At 38.3% G+C, this 12,020-nt stretch overlaps 1 protein-coding gene across 1 annotated transcript in view; it reads right to left on the bottom strand.

Annotated features, from left to right (window-relative positions):
• Ankrd31 (ankyrin repeat domain 31) overlaps positions 1-12,020 on the bottom strand; it is a 130,479-nt gene that overhangs the window by 100,879 nt on the left and 17,580 nt on the right. The window contains exons 4-5 of the mRNA XM_055598402.1: positions 11,685-11,725; positions 8,393-8,469 (exon numbers count right to left, since the gene is read on the bottom strand). Coding sequence (XP_055454377.1) covers positions 8,393-8,469; positions 11,685-11,725 — 118 coding nt within the window. The remainder of the gene's footprint in view (positions 1-8,392; positions 8,470-11,684; positions 11,726-12,020) is intronic.

The raw sequence follows: 12,020 nt of genomic DNA, 5'->3' as shown, positions 1-12,020 counted from the left end.
AAGAAAGAAAGAAAGAAAGAAAGAAAGAAAGAAAGAAAGAAAGAAAGGAAAGAAAGATTAAATATGTGGAACACAGTCCATGAATGAAGTTGGAGTTGTGCAAGAAGAATTCTGAATGCTTTTGAAAAAAACTCCAAAAAAAAAAAAACAAGACAGAGGTCGCAAGTGGCCTCAGTTGTTGCAGGATGTTTAATCCCACAGTGATCCCCAATATTGTGAACTGTAAACCCTGTTTCTTTGGTGTGGTTGAGTCCTATCACACACCTTTAATCCAATAAAGTTTCTGTTTATTGTAAACTGGCGATTATGATGTGGTTCACCCAGCCCTAACACACACCTTTAAGCCAAGAGCTCTCTGTATACCAGACCTAATAAAGTTAACCATAGATCAAGAGGCAAAGCAAGAAACCAGCTGATAGAGATTAAAGAGTAGGAGGGACTTTGAGTTGAGGGGTATTTAAGGCAACATGGAGAAGAAGAAAGGGCTATTAGCTTAAGCTCTGGCTTTAGCTTAGGCTTCAGCTCCTCAGCTCCCTGGCTTTTTGGGGTTTGAGGTAGCAAGCCTTCGGCTTGGGGGTTTTTTGTTTGTTGGTTTGGTTTGGTTTGTCCTTTTGCTCCTGGGCTGTTAGCTGAGCTAGTGAGCCTTTTGGGTTTTTTCCATCCAGACCTGAGCTGAGAAGGAAGGCTAGCTGGTTACTTTCTCTGCCTCTCTGAGCTAGCAGGTTTTCACCCCAGCATCTGGCTCCCAAGTCTTTACTAGTAAAACAGAACAGTTGGGATTTTCCTTCATTAAAACAACACTCAGTTTCTTCAAAACATGAACATGGACTGGAATGTGCTTGTTCCTGGAATGTGCTTTCTTGTCCCTCCCAGGTGTAGCAGAGAGGAGTGAGTTTCCTTCAGCTTATTCATTACAGCTGGCTACTGTTATCTGTTTACAGGCCTCTATGGAAACACGTTCTGCACATGCAGCTTGTCCTTGTGATTGTCCACAGCTTGAACTCCTGAGAACTTTATTCATGTAACCTTTCTTGACTATGATGCTATGAAGAAAGTTGGTTGTTGCATGCGAGTTTAGTCTACCTCATTTTACGCTCCATGTTCCCAGGTCTAACTGCCCATTAGAGTGGTAAACAATGTGAATCCAAACAGAACTGTAAGTATTTAAAATTAGTTTAGCTAAAAACAAACCTCTCTATTTCTGTTGCGTTTTTCTAAGTATTTATAACTACACAAGCAGAATTTGTAACTACTTTCTCAGAGCTCTTCTGTGATAGGTAATAGAACTTAAATGAACTCAAGTTATCTGCAGTTAGATGTGATTACTTCATGTAGGGCCAAAAGGAACCAGGGGATCATTGAGACTCTGAGATTTCAATTCTATTGTCCTGTTCTCAGCCTATCTCCTCTAAGTGATGTTGGATCAGAGCAACTCACACCAAATTAGACCAAGGAATGATCATTAGAATAGAATGATCTCCTATTCTATATCCCTTCTGCCTTCTACCTTCATTTTACCATTAAGGTACAAGTAATCTGATATAGTTGGGTAGAATGCACAACTCACTGATGCTGCAAACAGTGACTGAGTCATTCTCTTGGTTTCTTCTGACAACAGACAAAATCTACACAGCTAACAAAAACAGGAAGCAATAATCTGCTGACTCTCAGAATACACCCATCCTTGCAGGCAATACAGGTTTATAGGGAAGAAACTAAGCATAAATATACCTGCTAAACTTCACACCATCCAAAACTCTTAGATTTTGGGGGGATAATATAGGGAGTGGTTACTTCAGTTGTTTGGTCTTTGGTGTTTTGCTTCACCTTGCCATTTGATAATAATAGTACAAAAATTAAGAAGGTTAAAATCTGGCTGCTAAAGCCAGTGTGATGGCTCATGCCTTTAATCCCATTACTTGGGAGGCAAAAGAAGTGGATCTCTATAAATTCAAGGCTAGCCTGGTCTACAAATAGAGTTCCAGGACAGCCAGAGTTACTCTAAACAGAAAAACCCTGTCACAAAAAAAGAAAAAATCTGGCTGCTATTCTAAAAGCTGTACATTCAATTCCCACCATCCAGCATCTACATGGTAGCTCACATCTGTCTGTAACTCCAGTCCTAATATATCTGATAACCTCTTCTGGCCTTCATAGGCACCAGGTACACAGGTAGAACAGACATACATGCAAGCATAAATATAAATAAATAAATAGAAATTTAAGAGATTAAAATAATAGCATTGTATTTCTGCACAGAATGATCAGTGAAAATCAGCCAATATATAATTTTATTACTCTTTTAGAACCAATATTTAATCACATTATTCTTTTAGAACCTTTTATGTTAAGTACCAGTGATAAGTTCTATAACCCTTATCTTTTTTTTATTCTTCCCCGAGCCACATTTTACTCATTTATTTAGTTTATGACAATTTACACAGCCACTTAAAGCTGGAATATGAGTTGCATTCTCACATATGTTAAATCAGATTTGTAATGATTTAAAAAAAAATAAGTCTACCCATCCCTTGTATTCACAGAAGACTGACTATAAAATCTCTGTGTATACTAAAACCCACAGATGCTCAGGTTCACCATATAAACTGATGCAGAATTTAAATAGAACTTAGAGGCAACTTCCCTTATACTTGCAATCATGTCTTGATTACATATAATAGAAAATACAATACTTATGCAGTGTGAATCTTACTGTTCCATTATGAAAATAAAGCCTGTGGTTATTTAGCACAGATGCAATTCCTTTGCAAACATTTCAGTCTACAGTGGTATAACCCTTATCTTAAGTCATTAAAAATAGTAACACTGGGGCTAGAGAAATGGCTTCACGAGTAAGAGCACTGCTAACCTCTACGTGAACCCAAGTCTGAATCTCAACTCCTACATGTTTCTGGCTCACAACCATCTGTAGCCCCAGTCCCTGGGCACCTGATGCCCTCTCCTGGTTTTCACAGGCGCTGCATACTTATGATGAACATGCAGACAAACATGTAGGTAAAATGCTCACACACATAAAAATAAAATAAAAATTTAAATGTTAATACTAATAAATTAAACATAGCTTTAATTATCTTTGAAGAGAGGGTACATTTTTCCTTGTTTAAACAGTTAGATTATTGAAGTTAGAATTAAGAAAAATGAAAAATTCTTCACAATTTTTTGACTAATAAAACTATAAATAATAAACAAAAAAGGAAAGAAAAAATCTTTCCCCACATTGTCTTTAACAATCTCATCATAAAGATAATTAACATTATATGATAAGTTGTCATTTTAAAAGCTTGCTAAGTTAATTAATTATCTTATATTATTATCTCATTGAAATAAACTATGATTAGAGAGGCTGTGGCAATGGCTCATTCAGTAAAGTACTTGTTGCACAAACAGGAGGACCTGAGTTCAGCCCCCAGTATCCACTTACAGAAGAGCTGGCTACATACAGGAGGATTCCTGGGCTTGCTTGCTAAATGATCTCGCCAAACTCAGAAGCTCTACTTCAGTGAATGACCCAAAACACAAGGTGAACAGTTACTGGAAAAGATACCTGCTCTCAACCTCTGCCCTAACCATGAGCTGCAGACATGTGTGCACACATACACATGTGCTTACACACAAAAACTTGAAAATTACTGCTTCTTTAACATTTGAACACTGATTACAAACTAAAATTTCTTTAGACAACAAAAACTACAAATTTAATAACATTAAATTTTTTACAACCTCAAACTTGTCAAGAAGGCATGCATATTCATATGGGTGCACACGCCTTTGGAGACTAGAGTTGACCAAGAGTGTCAGTCCTTAGGAGCCATCAACTTATTTTTGGGGTCCAGGAGCTCACCAAGTAGGTTAGGCTGCCTGGCCAGTGAGCCCCAAAGATCCACCTAAAGCCACCTCATTAGCACTGGGATTAAAAGCATGTGCTATTGTCTTCTATATGTACAGGTACTTTGCGTACATGTATGTCTATAGATCATGTACATGCTTGGAGCCTGAAGAGGCCAGAAGGTGTCAGATCCCCCTGAACTAGAGTTACAGATGGTTGCAAGACGCCACTGGGTGCTAAGAGTTGAACCTGAGTACTCTGGAAGAGCACAGTGCTGTTAACCACTGACTCACCTCTCCAGCCCCAAATTTAGCTTTTTTTACTGGGGATCAAACTCAGGTCCCCATATTTATACAACAAGCACTTTACCCACTGAGGTTAACAGCAAATGTCTTACGACATAGAGCACAACCAACTATAATAGTTACCTAACTTATCGGTTCTGCTCAACAAGGTTTGGAGCAATAATGTTAGGATGATTCACTCTTACTTGTTTGTTACTGGAACTTGTTAATATTAAAGTAATATTTATTTTGAACCCTTTTCACCACAGAATAAAGAAGAAAGTTCCTATCATTCCCAGTACCAAAGCCAAAGCCAAGACTTTGATGGTCGAGATTATAACATTGAAAGGCATCTAGATACCCACCCAAAAATGCCACCCATTACCCACCTTCTAGTGGCACAAGGTCCTGTGGCTAAAGAGTGTAAGTGTTACAGCTCTGAGGAGAACGGTATCCTGGCAGTTCAGAACCAAGGAATACCACGAAGTCACACTGCACAGCAAACCTCACACAAGACATTTATTGGGAAAGACACAAAAAAGTAGCTGCCATTCCTGAAGAGAAAAGGATACAAAGAACTGAGTAGGAGGCAGGCTTTATATAAGGTTTCTAGGAAAAGGGGGAGAGGCAAGGCTTTTCAGAGAGGCCTGGAACTGGCAGGATTCTGTGGCCTGATCTTGGAGAAAGCTCAAGGATTGGTGGGATTTTGAGCTCAGGGGTTGGTAGATGTCATAGTTAGGGTTACTACTGTTGTGAAGAGATTCCATGACCATAGCAATTCTTATTAAGAAAAACATTTCACTGGTCTTACAGTTTCAGAAGTTTAGTCCATTATTATCATGCCAGGAAGCACAGTAGCATGCAGGGAGACAAGGTGCTGGTGTAAAAAGAGTGCCACACCGGGCAAGGCTTGAGCTTCTGAGGTCTCAAAGCTCACCCTAGTGACACACCTCCAACAAAACCACCACACCTACTCCAACAAGGCCACACCTCCTAATAGTGCCACTTCTTATGGCCAAGCATTCATTCCTATTAAACTACCACAGTGGGAGTCTGCAGCCTGACCTTGAGGCAAACTCAGTAATTTGTGGGATTCTGTGGCCGGATCTTAGGGCAAATCAGGGATTGGTGGGATTTTGTGACCTGATCCTGAGCTTTTTTTTTTCCTCTGTAGGGCAGAGCTTGGCCACCTGTGTCTAGGGGTGCTGAAAAAGGCTGTTGGAGTACTCTGGGGATGTGGCCTGGCCACTTATGCCTTGAGAGGCTTACCCAATGGAAGCCTGAACTTCCTCAGAATAGTACTCCTAGAGAAAATAAACTTGGTTATTAAACTAGCAAGCTTTTTTTTTTTTTCTGATCACTTGTTCTGCCATGAAGACAGAAAGCAATACAACACGTTGTGTTCATTGTTGATTAAACAGGCCCTACAATATGGCTCTCAACCTTCCTAATGCCACAACAACCTTCGTGTTGTGGTAATTTGCAATCATAAAATTGTATTTTTGCATTGGGTTTGGTAGCACATGCCTGCAATCCCAGCACTCGGTGAGGCAGAGGGAGATGGATCCCTATGAGTTGGAGGCCAGCCTGGTCTAAAAAGTGAGTCTTAGGACACCTAAGGCTACACAGAGAAAACCCTGACTCAGAAAACAAAACAATAATAATAATAAATGAAATGTTTTGTTGCTTTATAACTGTAATTTTCTACTGTTATAAACTGTAAATATCCAATAGGCAGTATACCTGATATGCTACCCTATAAAAGTGTCACTCGACCCCATTGATGAGGACAAAGCCAATACCCTGGTTTAATGAGCTTGGTAACAAATGCACTTTAGGCATGTACAAATAGCTTAGTCAGGAACCCCACTAGACCCAAGGCTACACCTGATAACCAGAACCCAGTGACGTCACTCACTCAATATAACCAGACACAGTCCTAGAACCCCACGTTGCTCACTGGACAGTGTATAAGCAGAGACCAAGAGCAATGCTCTGCTCTGCACATCTGGAGAGATGCCACCTTGATCTGCACTGCAGCTGGACAGTCTCCCCCAGGATCCTGACCCTCAAATCAGGGACCTAACTTGGACCTGACCTTCAGCTAAAATTTGTGACGTAGGTGAGCAGCACTGGGGAGAAAGGCGTAGGACCATAGTTAGGAATTTAGAACCTTGTATGATGACACTCAGCATAATAAAATATAACCTTTGTTATACTAACTATGCCTATCTACCTTTTCAGTTATGACACCTGGTCAGGTCTGACACAGAGAACAAGATGTTTAGCTCTGGAACACTGTCAACAAATTAGGATCAACTATATTGAGTCTAGTTAGCTAATTCTGTTTTCTCATCATAAACATTAAATACTTTTCTTTTATACATCCAGGCTTTTAGAAATTATATCAAACACAAACAAATGTCTTCGACCAACTGTGCAACAGAATCTGGGTTCCTGCCTATCTCTTTTATTAGAGCATGGGAACCCCTAAAAGGATTCAAACCTGAATAACCCATTTTCTAGTTTGACTTATAATAGTTTGAACTTCAAAAGAATTTTTCTTTGTAACTTAACACTTTGTCACAGAATACCATCTATAAATTTTATTGGTTAGTGTTAGAAAAGTATCTCGTTATTATGTACTGACCTACTAATATTACTGTAAACTCACACCTTCTTTTAGCATGTGGTAAAATAATAAAGCAGGGTCATTGAAAGCTTTGACTTCCAATAGTAAAGGAATCTAGAATGAGCAAAGTCTCCTTAATTGGCTTTCAGTTATCTGTTACCTTAGGACATTGTTCAGTTTCATTTCTTACATGATTTTATGTGTTACCACTGGTGCTATGTAAGTGGTCTTTCCCTTTTTTTGGTATAATTCTTATTTTCTCCAAGACTGCCTGATTAACTCAGTTCTCCTTTCTCCACTTATAGTGACAAACAAAAATATATTAGACTTTATGAACAGATATATACTTAATAAAGAAAGAAAATGGGCTAAATTGTAGTTCAATGTTTGGTTAGCATATATGAAGCTCTGGATTCAATCCCTAAGCATTAAAAGATAAAAAAAAAAAACAAAAGAGAAACAGCGCATGTATTAACAGGTCCCTAATTTCAAGTCACAGAAATTTTAACGTGTCTGATTATAGTCACTTTTGTACTAAGGCAACCATTTGTACATTTATTTTTAAACTTTTATTAATTATTTATTTATTATAATTTATTCACTTTGTAATCTGGCTGTTGCACTCTAGAAAATATACTTCCGTGCAGAAAAAAAAAATACTGTTTTTTTTTTCTTCTTTTTTGCCTGCATTTAAGTTGTCACAGCTTGGCTAGTAGAAGCAAGAACAGATTACGCTTTTATTCTTTCAGCACTGCCCACAGACACTTTGAAAACAGTCCTTGCTTTCCAGGAATGACATGTCTTAGATGTATCTTGTTATCTTCATGCTTTAAGACAGAACAGTGACCCTGTATTTAGAATTCATACACTCACAGCATTCGGACATCATTCAATAAATGTTTATTAGAAACATTAAAAATAACATAGATTAAAAATTAGGTACTAGAGTGCATGTATGTATAGGTAATAGCAAAAATAGTAATATAAAGTAGAAGTTTATGAACCTTAACAGGCTTTTGATCATGTCCTTGCACCCATTTCTTATAACACAAGAACACTGACAACTATGCATATTTGCTCCGCTGTGAAACAGCAGGCAAAGTACCTACTCTGAGGATGTCACTAGCAAGATACCTCAATACTGAAGGGGAAAAAAAATGGCTAAATGGGTCTACGTGAGGCATGTATACATTTTAATAAGGTCATGAAGAGATAATTATTATTCTCAAATATAATTCTTCAAAACCAGAAGTGTAGAGTAGACATTTACAACAAGATATAGGGTACAACTGCCCTGTTTCTCCAGTCAGCAGCTGACACACAATTAAAGGTCAGCAACAACTTGACTTTATACTTAAAATACACCAGCCTATTGGAAAGAAATCACATCTAATGAGGTCTTGTACTTTTTTTTAAGTGTATTTATTGCACTGATGTTTTGACTGCATGCATGTCTGTGAGGGTGTCAGATCTTGAAGTTACAGACAGCTGTCAGCTGCCATGTGAATGCTGAGAATTGAACCTGGGTCCTCTGAAAGAGCAGTCAGTCTCCGAACTGCTGAGCCACCTCTCTAGCCCGATCTTCTCATAAAGAAAGATTCTTATGTATTGCTGCTCATGAAAGCATACCTTCAGTGTTTTGGTGGCTCCATGAAACTTCAGGGTGAGGAAATGACACAGTGAGTGCTGGTAATTCCTCTCTAGTTCTAAAAAATAAATTAACTAATTAATAAAAACATACTTTAAAATGGAAAGATCTCCTATGCTCAGGGCTCCACAGAGAAATCCTGTTTCAAAAAACAAAGCAACCAACCAACCAAACAAAAAACAAAACAGCTGACTGAAAAAAGCAATCAGATAGCTATTTTATTTCTTTGAAATAATTTACTGCATGCATGCATAAAGGCATTGTGCTGTTTGAAATAAAAAAAATCCTCTTGCTTCATGTGTTTTAACAATAGTTTTTAATATATTAGGCAGAGCTATTTAAATCCTTAGCAATAACAAATAGAGCATTTTCTCCTGTCCATAACCAAAAATGGTCAATAGAAGTTAGGCTGAAAATGTTGATTAAGCTCCTCAAAGAGAATGATAATTTCTGTGAGCCCAATAGGAAAGAATGCCAAATCTGAAAAGAATAAGCTAACTGAAAACAATATAAAACCACAGTTTAACAAAAGAACTTCCTTTTTTAATTCTGATAATATATTGAGAATTAAAACACAGTTTAAATACACAAAGGCATTTATTAGGAGAGCTAAGAGAGGTTCTACAACCCACTTCTATGGATCCAGAACAATGGCAAGAAGCCTCCTGCAAAGCACAGAACTGCTTGGGGATACTGAGCATGCATTGCTCTATCTTGGGAGCCAATAAACTCAAAAGAGAGCCTCCTGCTTCTGAATTATGACCTCAGCCTCAGCAATAACCACTCAAATGTCCATCTCAGGCAGAAACTAGATCTAGTGTGATGTCTCTCCTGTTTTGTTTTAAGGTTTTTTTTTTGACTGTAGTTTCTTGAGAAATTTTGAAACTACTGCATAGAGAATGAGGCTTTTAGTTGGTTGGTTGGTTTTTTGTTTTTAATTCAGAAAAACCATCACTGCCTTCCCAGTCAAGAAGTAATTTTTATTTACAATGAATAAGTGTCCTCCATCATGTAGTTGAATTAGATTGACTTTAGATTCTGAGCTATCTGATTTGAATGAGAATGAAAATGGGGAAATGATATGGTCCCTATGAGTCCCAGGAATTACACACAGTTTTTTTTTGGTTTTTTTTCTGAAAATGTTTTCTGGCTGCCCCAGTTCAGATCTTCAATCTGTGAGGACATCTTAGGTGTTTTGGGTTGCAGTGATCCTCCATATTCACCATCTTGTTTCAGTGTATTTCAATGACCACTTTTTCAGTTTGTTTCTGAAATACTGCTTTCTCTCATTTCTATATGGCTTTACATGTACTGTCCACTGGTGGGTGTGCCCATCTTCTCTTTGCTTCCCAAAATACAGGGCAATATTACCATAAACTGGGCTTATCGATGGTAACCCCCTGAGAAAAATGGAATCATCGTCTAGGCTTTCAGCTTGGCCCTGCCTTCACTCTCCAGCCTAGTCAAGCAGGCAGGGTCTCCACACGAGCCTGGGCGAGTGGTTCAGGCCGGAGGAAGGAGAGTTGCCTGGGCACGGAGCAGCCATCTCCTCCATACCCACCATGTCTGGGTCAGCCACTCAGCCCCGCAGTGTAAATACATTGTTTTTAATTTTGAAAAAATCTAGGGAAAGGAAGAGACAGTTTTGTAAAACTGAAGCTTCTGGCTGAAGTGGGCTGTGGTCAGTGCAGGGCCACGTTACTGTTCAAAGTGCTGGGAATAAGCCACTGTGAGGCAGATGGGGCATCTCTATTGCACCCCCACCTGAGGCTCCCACAATAGTGAACACTGGAATGCTATCCTCTGGATATAAAATGGCTGTTGCACACATGAACCGCAGCACCTGTGGTTACCCACACAAGACTTGCACAAGATCAAGCCAGTTTAAAATCTCGCATGGGCGGAGGAGGGCTCCTGAGATCTCAGCTCTGGTTGGGGAGTTATAGGCAACTGACTGGAAGGGAATCACTTTTCTTTAGGAGTGTCCATGCCCCTGCTCATGACTCACACACACGAGCAGCACTAACTGAACCCAGCAGGTTATTTTTTTTTTTAATTATAAACAGAAGACATTGAGAGGGAGATATAGGACTGAGGGGTGGATATGATCAAGACACACTGCATACATGCATGAAATTTTGATGGGATAAATATAAAACCTTGAGGTTTTTCCATTGGCAACAGTAATTATTAGTTGTTTTCTTGAAGTTACCAGTCTACTTTATTCCTTTTTAAGATGTTTATTTTTAATTAAGTGTGTGAACTTGTGTACACATGAGTGCTGATCCCTACAAAGGGCAGAGAAGTCGGATCTCTAGACCTGTTTTTACAGGCAGTCATGGACAACCCAACACAGGTGCTAGGAACTGAGTGTGGGTTCTCTGCAAAAGCAGTATGCACACTTAACCACTGAGCCATCTAACCAATTGTGAGCCACCATATGGTTGCTGGAATCGAACTCAGGACCTCTGGAAGAACAGCAAGTGTTCTTAATCTGAGCCATCTCTCCAACCCTTCAATTGTGAATAACTAGTGTGTCAATTATACTTTTGGGCCTTTTTAAGTGGGTTTTATGATGTTCATAACTAAAGCAAGTGTACTTGTGTCTTTCTTGTGACTAATTCACATTGCACAGAAGTGCTTCAAATCTACTGCAAGTTTCACCACACTGAATACTGAAAAGGTATACATTTAAAAATAGACACTTCGTAAAAACCAGCAACTTTTTAATTTTATCAAACACATTCTTAAGTAAAATTAGCATCATTCCTTTTTACATTTAGCGCATTTAGCGCATGCTAAGACCATTAAGCATTTTACTTACCATTGCTTGGCATTATTGGTGCAAATGTAAACCCCACAGAAAGAGGCAAATAATGTTAGTATTATTAAGAAAACAGTTTTCCCAGGCCACAGAAAAGAATCTCAGGAACTACCCAGAGAGTCCACATGCTGTATTTTGAGAACTACTGTTTTTAAGGAAAAGAGAGAATATTGTTTCATTACAGCAAAGACTCTAAAATTCTTCCTTTAAGCTATGATGTCAGTTCATTTTTTAAATAACATTAGCAGACAGACTGAAGTTACTTTAATCTAATTCTAGCATCACATGAAATTAAATTTATCTTGAATGCTTATAAAACAATCTATATTTACGCCACTAACATTCCACAATATATACTTTTAAAAGTCTTATAAAAACACTAAGCTGTGAAAATAGTAACAAAATAAATACCCTATAATATAAGGAAGCCCAAAATCATTATACTTAACTGTAACAGAACTTGATTTTGTGTTGTTTCATCTGGAAGATCCTAAGGAGGGAAAACAAAGTTTTTGTCAAACTGAGAAATTATAATTTAATGAAACAAACCAAAAACATAACACTTCTGAAAATGCTTACATTAGTGTTTAGCTTTTTAAATTTTTTTCTCTTTCAACATTATAATATAGTTACAACATTGCCCCCTTACCTTTCCTCCCTTTAAACTCTCCCTTATACCCCTCTTGCTCTTTTAAATTGACGGTCTCTTCTCTTTTTTATTGTTGCTAGATATGCAGGTGTGTGTGTGTGTGTGTGTGTGTGTGTGTGTGTGTGTGTGTGTGTGT

This window comes from Psammomys obesus, unplaced genomic scaffold (genome assembly GCF_907164565.1).
Source record: "Psammomys obesus unplaced genomic scaffold, mPsaObe1.curated_primary_1811, whole genome shotgun sequence".
Lineage (NCBI taxonomy): Eukaryota > Metazoa > Chordata > Mammalia > Rodentia > Muridae > Psammomys > Psammomys obesus.
Note: the sequence above shows the minus strand (reverse complement) of the source record. Positions and strands in the feature narration are given on the sequence as shown.